Below are 22070 nucleotides of genomic sequence, written 5' to 3' on the forward strand. Positions count from 1 at the left end.
TCTCTCTTCTTAATTCGTAGAAAATATAATTTAGCTAATTGTCTGCATTGTCGTCTATAAGCAATTGGTTCGGAAAACATTATATTTTCCCCTGCTGAAAATCGTTCACAATTTATTGTTTTCCTCTTGTTTTCTCTTACAATATATTTTAGCTACATAATTGATTTTAATTACAAAATTATTTACGCATTTATTTATTGTTTCCTTTTCTCCCTTCTATCCTCTCTTCTTTGCAGCACACAAAACGTACCGGCTGGGTATTACGTGATGTCAATGATTGTGAATCGATTTCAGGCCACATGTATCGCATGAGCATCTTAACATTTTTGCTGGATGGTACCGAGGGTCTAAATCAAATTCGTTGCATGGAATTGGCATTGGTTCATGATTTGGCGGAAAGTCTAGTCGGTGATATAACACCATTCTGTGGCATATCGAAAGAGGAAAAGAAAGCCATGGAATTGAAAGCGATGGAGGATATTTGTAAATTGATTGAACCACGTGGTAAACGAATGATGGAGCTATTTGAGGTAAGTGGTATCAAATAATATATAATCGAAAAAGTACTACGTTTTTAATTTATTTATTTCCATGGACATAAATGGAGTCTAGGTGTGAATTCAAGGAAAAGCAGAATGACTTCTCCAAACAAAAACAAAATATGAGCGCTTATGGGCCTGAAAATGATCTAAAATTATCTTAAAAATATATTTTTTTTTAACTACACAAAAATGTTGTCGGGCATTCAAAGCCATTAACTACCGAATTTTATACAAACCAGTAGGGAAAGCAGTAAAGTCGGACTGGGCCGACTATATGAACGTATTTCAAGGAAACTTGCCAGAGATTAATTTATGTTAACTTCAGTACATTCTGTCAAACGGCCTAGCTGTGGGTTTTTAGTGCACCAATTACTTAAAATCGGGCGAAAAAATATATAGGAGGTGTATGTAAATCTGAACCGATTTTCACGAAACTTAGCACACATCATTCTAGACTTAATTCAGTACGCTATACCAAAATTCGTGGAAATCGAAAGATATATAGGAAATTTGGTGCACCATTTACCTAAAATCGGACGAAAATATATATGGGAGCTATATCTAAATCTGAACCGATGTTCACCAATTTCAATAGGGTTCGTCCTTGGGCCAAATAAATGACCTGCGCCAAATCGGATTATAAATCGACTCAGAAAGTGATTCTATGCACATTCTCAAAAGGTAACAGGGATCTGTCTCGATTCTATTTTGCCTATATTGAATTTTCTTCGAACACTGTCCAATATGGCTTATGAGCCTCTTAACCATCAAATAGTCTGTAAAACTCCACCCGTATGGTGCAAATAAATGACCATAAAATATTCCTTATATATCCACTCCAATGTTTCGTAAAATTCTCTCTAAAATAGTCTGTCTTCAAAGTCCCATTATTATGGTATATCTAATTCTCCATAAATCTTCAATCTAATGGTCGGGATTATTCTCTATCAAATAGTCTATAAAACCACACTCGTGTGATCTGGATGATTCTCCATCAAATATTCGTTGAATCTCCCCTCTAATTGTCCCTATAATAATCTTTAAAATTCTACGCATATGGTCCGGATAATTCACTATAAAATATTTATTATATCCTTCACCACACTGTGGTACAGGGTATTATGTCTTTGTGCATATGTTTGTAACAGGCAAAAGGAAACGAGATAGACACATTTTTCATTTTGAGAATATGCATAGAATCACTTTCTGAGTCGATTTACGCATGTCCGTCTGTCCGTCCGTCCATGTATTTTTGTGAAGAAAGTACAGATCGCATTTAAGATCCGATTTTGATGAAATTTGGCACGTACATCTGCCAGATACAACCCTCCAAGAGGATGCAAAGTCATTTATTGCCTTAATAAGGAAGTCAACAGGCTCCTTATTCCAGCAGACTCCTTATTGACCCTTACCACGTTTGTTAGAAAAATGGTTTTAGATGCCGATCGTTTACCAATAAATGAACCTTACTGATGCACCCGTCTTGATCACCTTTGTCAATGATTGCTACCCTTGGTCATTTGAAAACATTTATTGATTTGTCGCCTCAACAAGTTTTGGCGTTGGCTTCGAAGATACCTGTGAAGACTTGTGACTTGGCCTGGCTTTTGTCTTCTCGGTGGTAGTTTCCTCAATGTCCTTCTTAGGCACATCGATGCATATGAGGCAGAATGTTGAACTGTCTGCAGCAAAAAATTGATCTTTGCAGAAGTTGTTGTCCAAGGCTTTGGGGAGTATATTTAGAGAGTTATCCTACAGAGTAGGGGTCTTGCAAATCATTAAAATAAGATCATGGCAAGTTCGGTCTTTAAAGGTCTTGAAAAATATTTTTATTATATTTAGTCTTATAACCTGATTTAGGCTTTGAATAATATTCTTTAACAAATCCATGCCTTAATTTATGCCTTTAAAAATATTTAACAAATACATGCCATATTAGCCTCGAAGAATATTTTCTAAAAAATACACGCTTTGTTGGATGGGCCTTGAAAAATACTCTTAAAAAATCCACGCCTTGATTTAGGCCTTAAACATACTTACGTCCTGGGAATGAATTGTATCGAAAACTTTTTCTTTTATATATTTTTTGTTGTATTCAATTTTTATTAATTCCCTTTCTTCTTTATTTCAGGAATACGAACACGGTGAAAGTCCCGAGTCACGTTTTGTCAAAGACTTGGACCGATTGGATATGGTAATGCAGGCCTTTGAATATGAGAAACGTGACAATTGCCTGCTGAAACATCAGGAATTTTTCGATTCTACTGAAGGCAAATTCAATCATCCATTCGTTAAGAAGTTGGTCAATGAAATCTATGAACAGCGTAATAGTTTGGCTAAGGCTAAGGGTGCTGTACCACCACCAAAAATCGAAGTGCCAAATATGGATAATCCTGAAACGCATGCCCAGCCCAAAGCACAGACCAATGGACATCATCAACCGGAACATATAGAAAATAATTTAGAGACTTCAAAATCGAGTTGATAAAATTGCCACGCAGGGATAAAAAATGTGGTTCAATTTTAGAACTATTGCGAATTGATGGACTAATTCTTAGTTTTTGGGCTTTTCTAAATATTTAGAAAATGCCAAACAGGAACCATGATCAATACGTGATTTAGTTTTTATTAAGATTAGTTAGTAGTAACGAATGAAAAAAAAAACACACTAAAAAATAACTCTACAACCTAGCAAGAGAAATAAAAGGAGAAGAAGAAAAAAAAAACAATTTAAATTTAAGGCCAGTTTTAAATTATTTTTAAAAATTTAGTTATTTGTTTTATAAAACAAAATTTGCCTGGAAGAAAAAAATTAGAAAAGGAAACCAAACAAAGGTTGCTTTTGCTAACCTTACAAGAAAAGGGTAGCTAAGATTTATTTTCAAACCCCAAAGAACACAAAGCAACACACGAAAGATGCTAAAAACAATTTTATTCTTATGGAAATTATATTTAATTTAATTAATTAATTATAATGACACACATAACAATTAATCCCTCACATAAATTGATAATCAAAACAAGAAATAACTAATCAACATTGTAGTAAATAAATAGTCCGCTAGTATTTAAATATACTACCTCACAAGTTTTTTCTAGCAAAATCTACACTTAATTTTGTTTTTAAATATAATCACTACAATAACAGTAAATCAGATCTTCACAAGGATTTTTTCTTTTCTTTCCGAACAAATGCCATGTCACTTTTATTATAATCTTTGAAGATTTCGAAATTTACTGTTATTGTCAATTAAGTTTTCAATATTTTTTATTAGCCCAATAAATTAATCTTTATCTTGTTTATTGTTTTTATCCCATTTTAGCTAATTTCATATATGCCCTATAGCTATTACAACAACAATCCTACAACTATATTGTAATATATAATTTGAGAGGAAAACAATCTAAAATTGTAATTTGTCTAGTTGATAAGTTATTTGTAAATTCTAATTATTTTTCTGTTTCCTATTTATTTTGTTTTTGAAATTGAAACAAACAAAAATACATTTCTTGACAATGTTAAATACTTGTGAACGTTTACTTATTTAATGTATGTATAGAACTCTACTAGTTGAACGTCTAGACTATATGATAATCTATACAAATTTGGGTATATGTTAGGATTTATGTTATAATAAGTTTTAATAATTTATGTATTATAGTTGGGATATAAAGCCGATTTCAACCATTCATAGGTGCTAGCACATGTAGCTAGCAAAAATAGGAAGTCTGATTTTGCCGGAAAACATGACCATTTTTTCTAAAAAAAATACTGCTTTTGGCTATAAATTCATCAGAAGCACTACTCAGGGTGATTGAACGTGATTCCAAATGTCAAACACTTAACTTGTTATTACATTGACAGCATCACTAGAATCTAAGGCGGGAAGGTCACCGTTACTTACTTAGCTGGTTTGTTACAGAACGGTTATTCCATAAGCAGAGCTTAAAAATATTTCCAAGCTCGTCGGTCTTGTGCGCATCTCCTCCAATCTGAAAGACCTTCTACTTGGTCTTTCCATATAATTCGTGGCCTTCCCCTTCTGCGTGAACCATCAATAGGTTCGCTTTTATATGCCTTTTGAGCTGGGGCACTCACATTCATTCGCACAACATGGCCTATCCACCGTAGTCGCTGTCGGTCACCATTAAATGGATTGAAAAAGCTGGATGATATACATCAGGCAGCAGTTTTAACGACGTAGATCTACATCATTGATATCACTATGGAAGATCTCTATTTTCCCTAAAGAGGTTGTAGGGTTCATAACCTGTCATGTAGGTCTCTTACCTTGAGGTCTTCTACCAGCTTTCAGTTTTTCGGGGTCCCGCAATATTCACCGGAGTAATCCACACAGTAATTGTAGGATGTTTGGTATTGCAGATGGGATATATCGGTCCATTGTTTGTAGTAGTACCCATATACCGGTACACCCAATATTCGGTATTTTGGGGATTTTAAACACGTTTTCTAAGTCTCGTTGTATAACAAAAGTTCGTACCAAAAATTATTAATATTGACCCAAGTTTCAGGGTACCCCATATAAAACGGTATTCTACGGATTTTGGACACATTTTTTCACCGAATTGGCTTTAATTTGGTATTTAGTCTTCTCATTGAACAATACATATCCGTACTAAAAATTATTAATATTGGCCCAAGTTTCAGGGTAGCCTCTACATTATATTACCCTCCCAATATTCGGTATTCTAGGGATTTTTTGACACCTTTCCCCACCGAATTGGCTGTAATTGGAATATTTTGGGTTCTCATTGAATATCACATATCCGTGCCAAAAATTAATAACATTGACCCAAGTTTCAGGGTAGCCCTCATATATTGGTACCTCACAAAATTCGGTATTCTAGGGATTTTGGACATATTTTTCCACCGAATTAGTTGTAATTTGGCTGCAATAGATATATTGAGAATTTCAATCATATATTTCTAACGATTTGTATACCCTTCACCACACTGTGGTACAGGGTATTATGTCTTTGTTAGAGATGGACAGTGGGTAAATACCCGGTAAATTGGGTAAATACCCATTTGTGGGTATTTATTTGGGTATTTACTATATTGAATCGGTATTACAACACCTTACGCCCTATTTCCAGGTTTCTGTTATCAAATCGATTTAGAATGGATAGTTTAACTTTAAAGGCGTGGGTAAGTACCCGATTTACCCACAAATTGGGTATAAACTCTTTAACTGCGGAACCACTTGACATAGGCGGGCAAAATGTTGCATACATGTTGTTAATGTCAAAGCAAATATAGAAATCCAAAATGGGATCCCTGGGTCCAAGTTTTGATATAGCCCCCATATAACCGTATCTCCCGATTTAAGGTATTTTTTGTCTATTAGACACATTTTTCAGCCAAATTGAATGTAATTTGGCACAGAATGTTCTTTTTGGGTACCAAATGTTCATGCAAATGTATGTATGTAGGTCCACGTTTACTGGTAGACCCCATACACAGGTACCCCTATTTTGAGTATTTGCCCAAAAGTTGGGTATAAACTCATTAACGTCGGAACAACTTGACATAGGCGGCCAAAATTTGGCTCAGATAGTTTTTATATCATAGCATATATTGAAATGGAAAATGGGGTCCCTGGGTCCAAGTTTTGATATAGCCCCCATAGAACCGTATTTAAGGTATTTTTTGTCTATTAGACACATTTTACTTTTCCAGGACCCAAAATGCTAAATACTGTTACTGCTAGAGATATTTCGACAAGGACTCAAACTCAAAACGTCGTAAGGAATTTCTTGGAATAAATTCCCACATTACGTACAGCGGCTACCCCCGTTAGGACTTGTACCAAATTTTTGGTTAGGGATAACTAAAACGAGTTAGAAGTCAGGAGCTGTTCGGAAATAAACCAAATCCCCACCAAAGACATTGACAATGAGAAGGATGAGATTGACAGAGGAACAGCGTCTTGCTACAAAAACCCTCCTGTTAGAAGCCAGGAGCTGTTCGGAAATAAACCAAATCCCCACCAAAGCCGTTGACGATGAGAAGGATGAGATTGACAGAGGAAACCTTCCTTCTATTTCGTATGCATTGCTAGCGGTTGAAGAGGATAGGAAGAAGGCTACCAGCGAAAAGATGAAACTCAGAACAAATGATAAGTTCTCACAGGCTGATACCGACCGGCGTATTAATGAGACCGCAATCAAAATCTATATGGTTACCACCTTTCCTTTTGACAGTGAAACAAATGCAGAGGTTGGTTGAGAAACAGAACACATGCCTTTTTTATGAGTTGCTGTGCAATTGTGAAGAGTGAAGTGGTTATATTATGACAGTGGGTCCAATACAATGATCTTGGTGTAATGCTCTCTTGATTTCGGTCTTAGCAATATAAAGTCGGATGAAATATTTAAAAAACCTTTTTTAATGCAGATTGCAGTAGTTCGATATCCCAGTTGATGCTGCTACTTTCAAACCACCTCTTAGCTATAACGTTAACAGAAACCGTAAGATCTAATGTGAGAAAGCTTAGTCGAAAACTAATCTGTAGAAGTCCAATGCTTCGAACCAAAATATATAGACTGTTTCATAGAGATAAGACTGCCTCTAGACGAAATTGGCTGTAATTCGGTATTTTGAATTTTATTTGGATAGCAAAACTTACTACGAAAACTTATCAATATTGATCCACTTTTTAGGATAGCACCCATACAAGGGTATACCTACAAATATCGGTATTTTGTTATGTTCGAATGTTAGGTTATTTTTTACTTGTTTGTATGACAATTTGCTATCTAGAATTGTCTTAGCAACAAGTAAAAAAGTATCAGTCGGCGTTGCCGACTGATGGTTTGCGAAGGTCTTCGGAGTTACACACAGGTTTTATTATTCCTTTAATATAAGCTATATGTTTTTATTAAAGATGTTTCCGATTTAGTGTTGATCAAATCGGTTGTTCAAATAAAATTTGCAAGTTTTTATAATATTGACCCTTTTTGGGGGAGGTACTATAGGAGAGATTAGACGGGTCCCACCTTCGGACTTGATCTTAGCCTTATAAAGGTTCAAATCGGGCATTATATTCGCCTGCTATTGGATTTATAAATATTGAAAATGTTTGACCCTTTGTGGAGATGTACCAGAAGGAGTGGACCAGTGGGTCCCATCTTCAAACATGATATAGGCTTGGTAAAGATAATAGGTTTAGCATAGTTTGGGATTTATAAATATTGAAAATGTTGACACTTTGTGGGGAAGGAGTGGACCAATGGGTCCCATCTTCGTTCTTGATAAAGATAATAGGTTGTACAATGTTTGGTTCAAATCGGATAGTCCGTTCGCATTATATTATAAAATTAATTATATTCACGATTTTGTTTGTTTGATTTTTGTGGGGGAGGTACCAGAAGCAGTGGACCGATATTCCCCATCATCGAAATTGAACTATGTTTGGAAGAAATATTAAGACGTCCAAATTTGGATGAAATCAGTTACTCTCTTCAAAAGTTATGGTGAGCACCAGCCTACCAGACAGACGGTCAAATGGTTTGAAACGGATTTGGTCCAAAGAAGCATAGGGTCTTCAGGTGCTCCAACCCTTTATTCCGCTTATGCTCCGCGACTAATTTGCTGATCACCAATGTGAGTTCCCTGACTCTAGGATATGCTGGGTTAGATCGACGGAGTTCATCACGCTCATTTGCTAGACCAACTGTTTCTGCTGGGAAATTAGATCTCATATCGGGTATTCGACCAGCAGGTATAAATCTAGCGGCTGCAGCAGTAATGATGTCCCAGAATCAGAAGGAATGTAAAGTTCTCTGAAGTGAAGGCTGGTGAACTCTCTGAATTTTTACCAGTTAGCTTTCCTATTGTAAAGGAAAGTGTGGCGTTCAGAGTTGACGTCTTTTATAAGACCTCGTGACACAATGTTTGGCGAACTGTAATATTCCCCTTTATTTTGGTTCCCCTCTGGTCATTAGGACGGAATGTCACAACTCATGGTGAGCAGTGAAATCCTCTAGTAGCAGACAGTTTTTACCCTCAGAAAGGAAGCTAATGTTAGATAAATAATAGAAGCTAATGTTAGACAAAGGAAGCAAATGTTAGACAAAATGGGTCACCAGAGTCTAGCTCAAGCAATGTAGGCTACAATTTTCATTGTGCTTGGTTTCCTGCACCGCCGGAACCGGTGCAGGAAAATTAATGAAACCAGAACCACGGTCCGGGGTTTCGTTTTTCCCGGCACGGACAACAAGCATGAGCAGCAAGCATTCCTGGATATGGTGCTCCCAAAACAGAATAACTGGTACAGAATACTGGTATCGTAAAAACCACTTCCGTGGGATACGCACTTTTTTGGGGAGGTCATACAAATTTCGGCCTAGCTGAACATAAAGTCGTTTTTACTTGTTTTAAATTTATTCACAATTTTATTGTAATTAACAGTAACCAATATATACAAATTATATTTAGGAAGCATATATTAGGTTCCGATATTCGATTATGGCCGGATATGTACTCTGAAAATAAAAGATCAAATTATTTTTAACAAAATTTTTATAATTCGAAATACTTACCTTCTATAATAATGTATTGATTGTCCTTGCTATTGGTTTGAAAAGCATGCTGGAGGTTCTTTTTGGCTTTGTCTAGAAGAAAATCGGAAAAAATATGTAGTTTTCAAAACATCTATCTTTAATTTCATCAACGAACTTACGATGGAGTGTTATGATCTGTTCCATTTCACCCAACATATTTTTGGCAACACAATGATATTCACCAAAGTCTTTGGCCTTCATGGGTCGTACCACCAAACGCATTACAATTTTATAGATGCCATTAACTGAGACCGTTTCATACGTGCCACCCTGTATAAATTCCTTGTCTTTCAGCCAATAATTTACTGAGGTAGGATGAGATTCTGAGATGCATTCCAAAGTGACCTTTTGGCCAAAGCCAACATAGATGGTATCATAGCGGGTAAATATGGTGGGAGGGACTGGAAAAAGAGTCAGGAAAATTATTTTTCATAAACAACAGACAATTCAAATGAAAATTATCTACTCACAATTAACGATCACCGATATCCTTTTGCTCACCGTTGGCGGCACCCCATTCGAAGCTATACACAAATATGCTCCCATTGTATCCCGGCTGACATGGGGCAATGTTAAATTTTGCCCTTCCATACTGTAGACATAACGTCCATTCTCTACATAGAGTGGCAAATCTTTTTCACGACGCCATGTTATGGTGGGCATTGGTAATCCCGTTGCGGTGCAGGTTAGACTTATGTTTGTGCCGACTTCCACTACCATATCATTGCTTGTTTGATAATCGATGATATCTGGTGGTACTACTACATCTAAATAGCCCACCTGACTTTTCATGGGGTCGGTATTAATTTGACACATATACCATCCGCGATCAGACTCTTGAACATCACGTATCCTCAGTTGCCAGATGCGATGTTCGGTGTGACTTATGCTGATGCGATGATTTTTTGTGATCACATGATTCTGTATGCTGAGTATAGTTTGGGTATCGACACGCAGCCAGGCCATCTGGAAAGAAGGGAGGGGGTTAAATTATTAATGGAAGTCCGATTTTAATCCGCAGCCGATTTTAATCCGATGGACCTTCAAATTTTCCAGAACCTACCTTAAATGAAACCAAATCATGGACCACGCAGGTAAGTATGGCATCTCGACCAACAGGAACTGTGACATTGTGAATGGGTCCACTAAATTTGGGATCAGCTGGAAAATAGAGAAAAATATTCTTTAATAAATCCACGCATCAGTTGGCCCTTTAAAAATATTCTTTAATAAATCCACGCCTCTGAGAGGCATTGAAAAAATATTCTTTAATAAATCCACGCCTCTGAGAGGCATTGAAAAAATATTCTTTAATAAATCCACGCCTCTGAGAGGCCTTTAAAAATATTCTTTAATAAATCCACGCCTCTGAGAGGCCTTTAAAAATATTCTTTAATAAATCCACGCCTCTGAGAGGCCTTTAAAAATATTCTTTAATAAATCCACGCCTCAGTTGGCCCTTTAAAAATATTCTTTAATAAATCCACGCCTCAGTTGGCCCTTTAAAAAATATTCTTTAATAAATCCACGCCTCAGTTGGCCCTTTAAAAATATTCTTTAATAAATCCACGCCTCAGTTGGCCCTTTAAAAATATTCTTTAATAAATCCACGCCTCAGTTGGCCCTTTAAAAATATTCTTTAATAAATCCACGCCTCAGTTGGCCCTTTAAAAATATTCTTTAATAAATCCACGCCTCAGTTGGCCCTTTAAAAATATTCTTTAATAAATCCACGCCTCAGTTGGCCCTTTAAAAATATTCTTTAATAAATCCACGCCTCAGTTGGCCCTTTAAAAATATTCTTTAATAAATCCACGCCTCAGTTGGCCCTTTAAAAATATTCTTTAATAAATCCACGCCTCAGTTGGCCCTTTAAAAATATTCTTTAATAAATCCACGCCTCAGTTGGCCCTTTAAAAATATTCTTTAATAAATCCACGCCTCAGTTGGCCCTTTAAAAATATTCTTTAATAAATCCACGCCTCAGTTGGCCCTTTAAAAATATTCTTTAATAAATCCACGCCTCAGTTGGCCCTTTAAAAATATTCTTTAATAAATCCACGCCTCAGTTGGCCCTTTAAAAATATTCTTTAATAAATCCACGCCTCAGTTGGCCCTTTAAAAATATTCTTTAATAAATCCACGCCTCAGTTGGCCCTTTAAAAATATTCTTTAATAAATCCACGCCTCTGAGAGGCCTTTAAAAAATATTCTTTAATAAATCCACGCCTCTGAGAGGCCTTTAAAAAATATTCTTTAATAAATCCACGCCTCTGAGAGGCCTTGAAAAAATATTCTTTAATAAATCCACGCCTCTGAGAGGCCTTGAAAAAATAGTCTTTAGTAAATCCACGCCTCTGAGAGGCCTTTAAAAAATATTCTTTAATAAATCCACGCCTCTGAGAGGCCTTTAAAAAATATTCTTTAATAAATCCACGCCTCTGAGAGGCCTTTAAAAAATATTCTTTAATAAATCCACGCCTCTTAGAGGCCTTGAAAAAATATTCTTTAATAAATCCACGCCTCTGAGAGGCCTTTAAAAATATTCTTTAATAAATCCACGCCTCAGTTGGCCCTTTAAAAATATTCTTTAATAAATCCACGCCTCAGTTGGCCCTTTAAAAATATTCTTTAATAAATCCACGCCTCAGTTGGCCCTTTAAAAATATTCTTTAATAAATCCACGCCTCAGTTGGCCCTTTAAAAATATTCTTTAATAAATCCACGCCTCAGTTGGCCATTGAAAAATATTCTTTAATAAATCCACGCCTCTGTGAGGCCTTGAAAAAATATTCTTTAATAAATCCACGCCTCTGTGAGGCCTTGAAAAAATATTCTTTAATAAATCCACGCCTCTGTAAGGCCTTGAAAAAATATTCTTTAATAAATCCACGCCTCTGTGAGGCCTTGAAAAAATATTCTTTAATAAATCCACGCTCCTGTGAGGCCTTGAAAAAATATTCTTTAATAAATCCACGCCTCTGAGAGGCCTTAAATTTGAGAATCCCCATCCTCGATATATTACTCATTAGATTTATTATTTCCGATACATATTGTCCTGCTCCTTCTTCTTTTTAACTAGCAGTTTGAGGTTATTGTACAATATTAATGAGTGTTGTATCACCACATAACTAACTACTACCATTGTTTAGCCAAACTCTCAGCATGAAATTCCATAGAAAATTCTTTCCTAGGATTCCATAAAAACTCCAGACACACAAAAATACCGACAATGTGTCTTCATCGTCCAATGGTCTGAGAGGAGTTTAGCTATCATGCAATAAACAAATTATAAAATATTTTCCACACAACTTATTTAGTTTTTATTAGAAAGAGCAACATGTTCGCAAATTACCTACCAACAGCCGTTAAGCAGGAAATAAACATCGAATGTGTATGGCATTTATGTTATGCCATATATTATGATGCAGTTTCATGGGTGGAGGATTCCTAAAATTTGTGATATTTATGCAAAAGGAAATATGCTATTGTTTTTCCAAAAAACACCTCAGCCGAAAAGTATGCAATGAAAAATATTTCACATAAAACAAAAAATTGCATTCTTGGTGCTGTTACACCAATTTTAGACTATTATGTCTTTGGTCTAGACACTTTGGGAAGAGTTTTGTTATGTTGCCATGGCAGGGTAATGCGTGACTTTTTGAAAGGCGCCAAAACCTTTGGGAAGTCTTGATTAAAATACGTTAGAGTTGTAATTTTTTAAAGTATGTTTTTTTCAAGGGCCAACAGAAGACCTGGATTTTTATAAAATATTTTTTGTGGCACCATCAATCAAGGCGTGGATATTTATACCTTCCACCACTAGGTGCAGTGTATGTTAAATTTTTCATTCCTCTTGCAAAACCTCGAAATATTTACCTGTAAAAACTCCATGATCAAAATAAAATTCTATGTCGATTTAGCCATGTCCGTTTGTCTGGACGCGTATTCGTCCACTTGTCTGCCGAAATTACAATGGAGCTCCCAATAACTATGGGAGAGTTTTTTTGCAGAGACAGTCTTAACAATAGCACTAGAGATTTTCTCCATTATTGGTTGTTGACTTAGCTACCGATGTGGAAATGTGTCTCGTCATTCAAAGTGATTATACCCTTAGCCTTATGGCTAATGAGGGTATATACACTTTGATACGGGAAAAATCTTGGCTCATCGAAATAATGGTCTTAGACCCCATGTTTCTTTGGACCAAACCGTTGCTGCAAATTAATTTTATAATATCCCGTAAACGTACAATTCGATTTGAACTAAACTTTGCCAAACCTAGTATTATAACCATGATTGTATAATGTTGAAAGATGGGACTTATCGGCCCTTTCCTTTCAGTACCTCCCCCACAAAGCATCAGTTTTTTGGAAAACTTGTACATCTCATATGAAACGAACGGAAACCCCAATTTCATCCAAACTATGCACATGTTATTATTGTTACCCAGAATAAATCGAATTCAAAGATTGTTCCCATTAGTCCAGTCCTTCTGGTACCACAACCAGAACGCACTATGGGCCAGGTATCTATTGTTTTGGAAAAAAGTATATTATAGTTAGTGCCGATAAAACGTGATATATTTCAAATCTGGAGACTTTGAGCTTTGTACCAGTAAAATTTTATAACATTGTGGGTCACGGTTTACAAATGACATGAGGTCAAAGTCAAAATTTCATATTTTTGTGAATATAATTTATATTTGAACCAGTAAGGAAAGTAGTAACGTCGGACGGGGCCGACAACTTTGAGTAAATACAAGATATACTTCTACAATAACAATATGTATATATCGATATAAACCAAGTACAACTACGCCATTTTGTAATAAATTTTTATCGTATATGTACAAAAACTTGCCGTTTTTAATGGTGACATCCTAGAAATTATCGCCAAATATTTGTACAAGAAAAAGATCAGCAATTTCAACGAATTCTATTCCGTTTTTTTTCCTTTAGAAAAAGTTGAAGATTTTTCTTTAAATACTGTTACCTTTGGGGTAAATTGTGCACCATAAATGGCAATACGGACATTGCTTCAATTAAGCGATGATAGTAAAGACTCACGTCCAGCAGCTTCACAGATCCTTAAAAATCAAATTTATTTTATCGGATGCTCATTCACTAACCGAAGCAAAATCGAATTTAATGAGGTGATTCGGATTACTTCTTTTACAAGGTTACACATTTCGATTTACCCATTACTTGCATAACAAAACGAACGATATTGTCAATCGTTGCAAAACTGTTCGACCCCGCAGGTTGGTTGATACCCATTATTGTAATCGGTAAGGTTCTTATGCAACAATTATTAATTGATGGTACAAAATGGTAAAAGCACACTCATTTCGAATTTTGCTGAAATTAAAAAAATAAAATTCGTCGATGGCTTCATTTTTCGACCACAACGAGTTTTCAAATCCAAAGGAGATTAGTACAAATCCTTCCGAGATTGTAATGTTATACAAACTTTTAAATCGGTTTGTCAAAAGTTGGAACTCTCTTTACTTGAACAACCCGCCGTTTTACTGGAAAACGTTCGTGGCCAATAAAGTCTCCGAAATTCTTGACAATGTGGGAAATGAGAACTGCAGACATGTGGTCTCCACTGATAATCCAGCTGACCTTGGGACTCGAGGTTGTACCGCAAAAGAACTTCGGTAGAATCGTCATTGGTGGCAGGTTTTACTCTGGTTAGTGAGAGTGGAAAAGAAAGTTTTTAGTATGCTTGCCAAGTTGCGGGAGACGTTCTCCTTGAAGACTTTTCTACGCCCAACAGAGTTGTACGAGTTTTCGCTTACGCATTTCGTCGGCTGTCGACGGAAGAATAACCCAGGATTGCGAAAAAATATTTTACTTGATTCTGACATTTCATTTGAAAAATACCATTTCATCCGATTGACACAAATGGTGCACTATCCGTGGGAATATCTGGCACTCGTCTCTAATCAACCAATACCCAAGAAGAGCGGACTGTTAACATTGAACGCCGTTCTGCATGAAAACATGTTACTTCGGGTGAATGGTCGCTTAGCCAACACTGATATGAGCTTCAACGAAAGGCATCCCATTATACTTCCAGAAAATCCAGATTCTTTAAATTGCTTATTGAATTCACTCATATTTTCTTACTTCTTGCAGACCATCAACTTGAACATAAATCGGAAAGACTTGAATTTTTGGTTTAATATTTGTATGAAATCCGGAAAATTTGTATATGGGAGATACATGTCAATCTGAACCGATTTCAACAAAACTTCAGACACATCAAACTGGACTTAATTCAGTACGCTGTGCAACTCCCAATATTGGTCCGATTTAGAACCAATATTGGGAGTTTGGTGCAATATTTACATAAAATCGGACGAAACTATATATGGGAGCTATTTCTAAATCTTTGCCGATTTCAACAAAACTTCACAGATGCTAAACTGTACTAAATTCTGTACGCTGTGCAAACTTTTGTCCCAATCGGGCACATATTTTCAGTTCGGTGCATCATTTACCGAAAATCGAACGAAACTATATCTAAATCTGAACCGTTTCCAACAAGACTTGGCATATACTAATCTAGACCTAATTCAATACTCTGTGCTAAATTTTGTTTATATCGGACACATATTGGGAGTTTGATTCATCATTTACATAAAATCGGACGAAACTATATATGGGAGCTATATCTGAACCGATTTTCTCCAATTTCAATAGGGTTCCTTGGGCCAAATAAGTTCACAAAAATACATGGACGGACATGCATAAATCGACTCAGAAAGTGATTCTAAGCATATTCTCAAAAGGAACCATGTGTCTATCTCGATTCCTTTTGCCTGTTACAAACATATGCACAAAGGCATAATAACCTGTACCACAGTGTGGTGAAGGGTATAAAAATCGAACCCTGACACATCTTAATTTACATCGTAGATGCAATTTCGCCATAAGTTCAATATAAAGACAAATTATCAACGTCCCAATATGCCTAATGATCTGAGGAAGAAACACGTCGTATAATGGGAATATGAATATCTCTCTGGCTTTCTTTCTATTGCCACTACGATTATGTAACTTATTACGAATGAGAAATAAATTAAAGACCTTATTTACTTACAAATTATAGATTTAGACAATCCTAATTGATGTTGGATAAAATTCGACTTAAACAAAAATTTGAAAACTCATCACAAATTCTTCTTTAAACTTATCCTGCAAATTATGATCTGACCCCCAACAACAATTTTAAATTTATGATTATTATGGCCAATAAAAATTACACAAAAAATATAGAACATTAATTTTTTGATGGTCCATTTTCAAAATTGACTCCTGACTTCGCGGCATTGGCCTAATTTAATCTGTTAATTTATTAATTCATTCTCCAAAAAGGGGGGAAGTTTTTTCAAAAAGAAACAATTTGTTTGTGGCCAAGTTGTTGTTGTTGATATTTTGTAAAGTGTAAAGGAGATAATCTTGACAATTAATTTATGATTTAATTCGTTATAATGGGGTTTGCCTTTGCTAGGCAGGAGGGTTGGTAGACAGGCGGTAGGGTTTGGATGCTGTTATTTAGAAAATTGGGCATCTGTTTTTTAAAAAGTAAATGGTAAACAATTCGGTCATTGTCAGTGTTATTGTGTTAATTGAATATCGCTGTGGGTATGTGTGTTTTTTAATTTTTCTTGAAATGATAATTACAACAATAAATGGATGAATTCGGCATCCTACGGCCACCCCAGAAAATTAAAGAAAATTGGGTATAAACATGAGAGGACATTTCCTTATTGGGTGAAGAAATATTGGTGGATGGTAAAAGGGGGTGAATGTGATGGAATTGGTCTTCATTATGTTAGGTCTTAAAAAATATTCTTTAATAAAAAACCCGCATCAGTTGGACCTTGAAATATATTAGTTAATATATCAAAGACTAATTTTGAAAAATATTCTTTAATAAAAATATTCTTTAATAAATCCACGCCTCAGTTGGCCCTTGAAAAATATTCTTTAATAAATAAATAAATATTCTTTAATAAATCCTTGAAAAAATATTCTTTAATAAATCCACGCCTTGTTGGATGGGCCTTGAAAAAATATTCTTTAATAAAAATATTCTTTGAAAAAATATTCTTTAATAAATCCACGCCTTGTTGGATGGGCCTTGAAAAAATATTCTTTAATAAATCCACGCCTTGTTGGATGGGCCTTGAAAAAATATTCTTTAATAAATCCACGCCTTGTTGGATGGGCCTTGAAAAAATATTCTTTAATAAATCCACGCCTTGTTGGATGGGCCTTGAAAAAATATTCTTTAATAAATCCACGCCTTGTTGGATGGGCCTTGAAAAAATATTCTTTAATAAATCCACGCCTTGTTGGATGGGCCTTGAAAAAATATTCTTTAATAAATCCACGCCTTGTTGGATGGGCCTTGAAAAAATATTCTTTAATAAATCCACGCCTTGTTGGATGGGCCTTGAAAAAATATTCTTTAATAAATCCACGCCTTGTTGGATGGGCCTTGAAAAAATATTCTTTAATAAATCCACGCCTTGTTGGATGGGCCTTGAAAAAATATTCTTTAATAAATCCACGCCTTGTTGGATGGGCCTTGAAAAAATATTCTTTAATAAATCCACGCCTTGTTGGATGGGCCTTGAAAAAATATTCTTTAATAAATCCACGCCTTGTTGGATGGGCCTTGAAAAAATATTCTTTAATAAATCCACGCCTTGTTGGATGGGCCTTGAAAAAATATTCTTTAATAAATCCACGCCTTGTTGGATGGGCCTTGAAAAAATATTCTTTAATAAATCCACGCCTTGTTGGATGGGCCTTGAAAAAATATTCTTTAATAAATCCACGCCTTGTTGGATGGGCCTTGAAAAAATATTCTTTAATAAATCCACGCCTTGTTGGATGGGCCTTGAAAAAATATTCTTTAATAAATCCACGCCTTGTTGGATGGGCCTTGAAAAAATATTCTTTAATAAATCCACGCCTTGTTGGATGGGCCTTGAAAAAATATTCTTTAATAAATCCACGCCTTGTTGGATGGGCCTTGAAAAAATATTCTTTAATAAATCCACGCCTTGTTGGATGGGCCTTGAAAAAATATTCTTTAATAAATCCACGCCTTGTTGGATGGGCCTTGAAAAAATATTCTTTAATAAATCCACGCCTTGTTGGATGGGCCTTGAAAAAAATATTCTTTAATAAATCGACGCCTTGTTGGATGGGCCTTGAAAAAATATTCTTTAATAAATCCACGCCTTGTTGGATGGGCCTTGAAAAAGTATTCTTATAATATCCTTTATTTAAAAATCGCCTCCTTCCTTAATAAAGAAATCTCATGACAATTTCCTCAAATCATACGCCACCTTCGAAGTTATGTCTCTCTGCCTTTTGAAATGGAAAGTATTTCCCCTCCTTTACACCTAATAAAATGATTTTTTATTTATTTGCCAACCCTACCCACCTTTCCTAGAGTCCTGACAAGTGTCTGTAACTGTCTGCAGTTGCTTCCTTAACCAAAAAAAGCGGGATGGATGAAAAAAGTAACATAGCGGAAGTCTATATTGTCTGGCTACCTTATTACCTCATTGTCGAAGTTTCCTCAAGGAGCTACTGAGGACAGGGTTATGGTAACATCAAAAGTTCTCCTGGAGGGTAGTTATTGAAAATAAATATTTAAATTTTCCCCGGAGTAATAAAATGCGTTTATGCTAAGCTCCACTAACCTTAGGTGGGTGCAACTACGCCAATGTTCCGCAGCGACAGGGAATAGTAAACTGTGACAAGAAAAATGCCACAAAAAGGCATTTGATTGCACACCAAAGTCTACAATGGGAACCAATAAAAACAAAAACCAATGAAAATAAAATATTTATAAATAAGGGCAGGTTCGATACCCTACAAGAGGCATAAGAGTCCTGGATTTATTTAAGAATTTTTTTTAAGGCCTAAAAGAGGCGTGGATCTATTAAAGAATATTTTTTCAAAGGCCAACTGAGGCGTGGATCTATTAAAGAATATTTTTCAAGGGCCAACTGAGGCGTGGATCTATTAAAGAATATTTTTCAAGGGCCAACTGAGGCGTGGATCTATTAAAGAATATTTTTCAAGGGCCAACTGAGGCGTGGATCTATTAAAGAATATTTTTTCAAGGCCTCCTTACACTAAGTAGGGTATTGTCAACCTGTTTTACATTTGAATAAGTCATGATTCAGAAAACAATATTACTATTTTCTAAAATATTTCCTTGTAATATCTTTTGTAACACACTGCCAGCAGGCTCAATGCAACCACACACCGATTCCGGTGGGTGTTCTCCGTCACCAGGTTTGTAAGAAAACTTTAATTCTGTCTACCAGTGTTTCGTCAATTTGATTTCTTACAGCCAGCAAAAAAAAAAACGGAGAACAAAAAATTTACCTGATGGTGGGTTCAAAATAAGTAACCTAAACGGAAGTTCAAAACACTTGTAGTTGAGTTTTTTTTCTGCTGTCGGCTGTGTGATGGCTTTTGGACTTCTTTTATATTTTCCTTGCCATATTCCTGCAGACCGTTTAACAACTTCCGCTTATAAACCAATTTTTTTTTCTAACAATAATAAATTGTTTTGGTTGTTGGTGTTTTTTTTTTTGTAATTTGCTACAATTTCACTGCGAATATGACGTTTAATTTTGACTTTATTGCGGTGTACGATAAGTGATTTTTGTTGTGGAAATAGATATCTGTCAGTCAGGTGATGCGTGAGGAATTTTACCATTAGATGAAGAAAATGATTTATGGGGGATAATTATGTCCTATATAACACCTAGATTCAGGGTAAAATGAAAAGGCCTAGATTTGGAAATAATATTTTTTCAAAGAATTAAAATTACCTTTGTTAGTCCTTGAAAAAATATTCTGTAAAAAACCCACGCCTCTGATAGTACCCAAAAAAATATTCTTTAAAAAATCCACGCCTTTGATAGTCCATGAAATCCACGCTTTTAATAGTCCCTGAAAACCACGCTTTTGATAGTCCCTGAATTCCACGCCAAGTTTGGTCCTGATAAATCCACGCCTAGTTTGGTCCCTGAAAAAATATTTTTTAAAAAATCCACGCCTAGTTTGGTCCCTGAAAAAATATTTTTTAAAAAATCCACGCCTAGTTTGGTCCCTGAAAAAATATTTTTTAAAAAATCCACGCCTAGTTTGGTCCCTGAAAAAATATTTTTTAAAAAATCCACGCCTAGTTTGGTCCCTGAAAAAATATTTTTTAAAAAATCCACGCCTAGTTTGGTCCCTGAAAAAATATTTTTTAAAAAATCCACGCCTAGTTTGGTCCCTGAAAAAATATTTTTTAAAAAATCCACGCCTTTGATAGTCCCTGAAAAAATATTCTTTAAAAAATCCATGCCTTTGATAGTCCCTGAAGAAATATTCTTTAAAAAATCCACGCCTTTGATAGTCCCTGAAAAAAATTCTTTAAAAAATCCACGCCTTTGATAGTCCCTGAAAAATATTCTTTAAAAAATCCACTCCTTTGATAGTCCCTGAAAAATATTCTTTAAAAAATCCACGCCTTTGATAGTCCCTGAAAAAAATATTCTTTAAAAAATCCTCGCCTTTGATAGTCCCTGAAAAAAATATTCTTTAAAAAATCCACTCCTTTGATAGTCCCTGAAAATAACATTCTTTAAAAAATCCACGCCTTTGATAGTCCCTGAAAAAAATATTCATTAAAAAATCCACGCCTTTGATAGTCCCTGAAAAAAATATTCTTTAAAAAATCCACGCATTTGATAGTCCCTGAAAAAAATATTCTTTAAAAAATCCACGCCTTTGATAGTCCCTGAAAATAACATTCTTTAAAAAATCCACGCCTTTGATAGTCCCTGAAAAAAATATTCATTAAAAAATCCACGCCTTTGATAGTCCCTGAAAAAAATATTCTTTAAAAAATCCACGCCTTTGATAGTCCCTGAAAAAAATATTCTTTAAAAAATCCACGCCTTTGATAGTCCCTGAAAAAAATATTCTTTAAAAAATCCACGCCTTTGATAATTCTTGAAAAAAATATTCTTTAAAAAATCCACGCCTTTGATAGTCCTTGAAAAAAATATTCTTTAAAAAATCCACGCCTTTGATAGTCCTTAAAAAAATCCACGCCTTTGATAGTCCCTGAAAAAAATATTCTTTAAAAAATCCACGCCTTTGATAGTCCCTGAAAAAAATATTCTTTAAAAAATCCACGGCATTGATAGTCCCTGAAAAATATTCTTTTATAAATCCACGCCTTTGATAATCCCTGAAAAAAAAATTATTTAAAAAGTCCACGCCTTTGATAGTCCCTGAAAAAAATATTCCTTAAAAAATCCACGCCTTTGATAGTCCCTGAAAAAAATCTTCTTTAATAAATCCACGCCTCTGATAGTCCCTGAAAAAAATCTTCTTTAATAAATCCACGCCTCTGATAGTCCCTGAAAAAAAATCTTCTTTAATAAATCCACGCCTTTGATAGTCCCTGAAAAAAATCTTCTTTAATAAATCCACGCCTCTGATAGTCCCTGAAAAAAATATTCTTTAAAAAATCCACGCCTCTGATAGTCCCTGAAAAAAATATTCTTTAATAAATCCACGCCTCAGTTGGCCCTTGAAAAATATTCTTTAATAAATCCACGCCTCAGTTAGCCGTAGAAAAAAATTATTTAATAAATCCAAGCCTGTTATTGACCTTTGAAAAAATATTCTTTAATAAATCCACGCCTTTGATGGTCTTTAATAAATCCACGCCTTTGATGGTCTTTAATAAATCCACGCCTTTGATGGTCTTTAATAAATCCACGCCTTTGATAGTCCCTGAAAAAAATATTCTTTAATAAAACCACGCTCTTGGAGGTCCTGAAAAAAATATTCTTTAATAAAACCACGCTCTTGGAGGTCCTGAAAAAATATTCTT

At 35.2% G+C, this 22070-nt stretch overlaps 2 protein-coding genes across 2 annotated transcripts; one reads left to right on the plus strand and one right to left on the minus strand.

The window, feature by feature from the left end:
• Window positions 1-224: 224 nt before the first annotated feature.
• LOC133325820 (5'-deoxynucleotidase HDDC2-like) lies at window positions 225-3037 on the plus strand. Its single transcript, XM_061534540.1, has 2 exons — window positions 225-530; window positions 2674-3037. Exons 1-2 carry the CDS (start codon window positions 300-302, stop codon window positions 3025-3027), a joined length of 585 nt encoding a protein of 194 aa, XP_061390524.1. The 5' UTR covers window positions 225-299; the 3' UTR covers window positions 3028-3037.
• A 5915-nt stretch (window positions 3038-8952) lies between these two features.
• LOC133325821 (neurotrimin-like) lies at window positions 8953-10292 on the minus strand. Its single transcript, XM_061534541.1, has 5 exons — window positions 10192-10292; window positions 9599-10094; window positions 9248-9529; window positions 9108-9179; window positions 8953-9050 (listed from the first exon to the last, which is right to left on the minus strand). Exons 2-5 carry the CDS (start codon window positions 10092-10094, stop codon window positions 8953-8955), a joined length of 948 nt encoding a protein of 315 aa, XP_061390525.1. The 5' UTR covers window positions 10192-10292.
• Window positions 10293-22070: the final 11778 nt, after the last annotated feature.

This window comes from Musca vetustissima, unplaced genomic scaffold (genome assembly GCF_032173495.1).
Source record: "Musca vetustissima isolate MV318-11 ecotype Yass unplaced genomic scaffold, APGP_CSIRO_Mvet_v1 utg92784, whole genome shotgun sequence".
Classification (NCBI taxonomy): Eukaryota; Metazoa; Arthropoda; class Insecta; order Diptera; family Muscidae; genus Musca; species Musca vetustissima.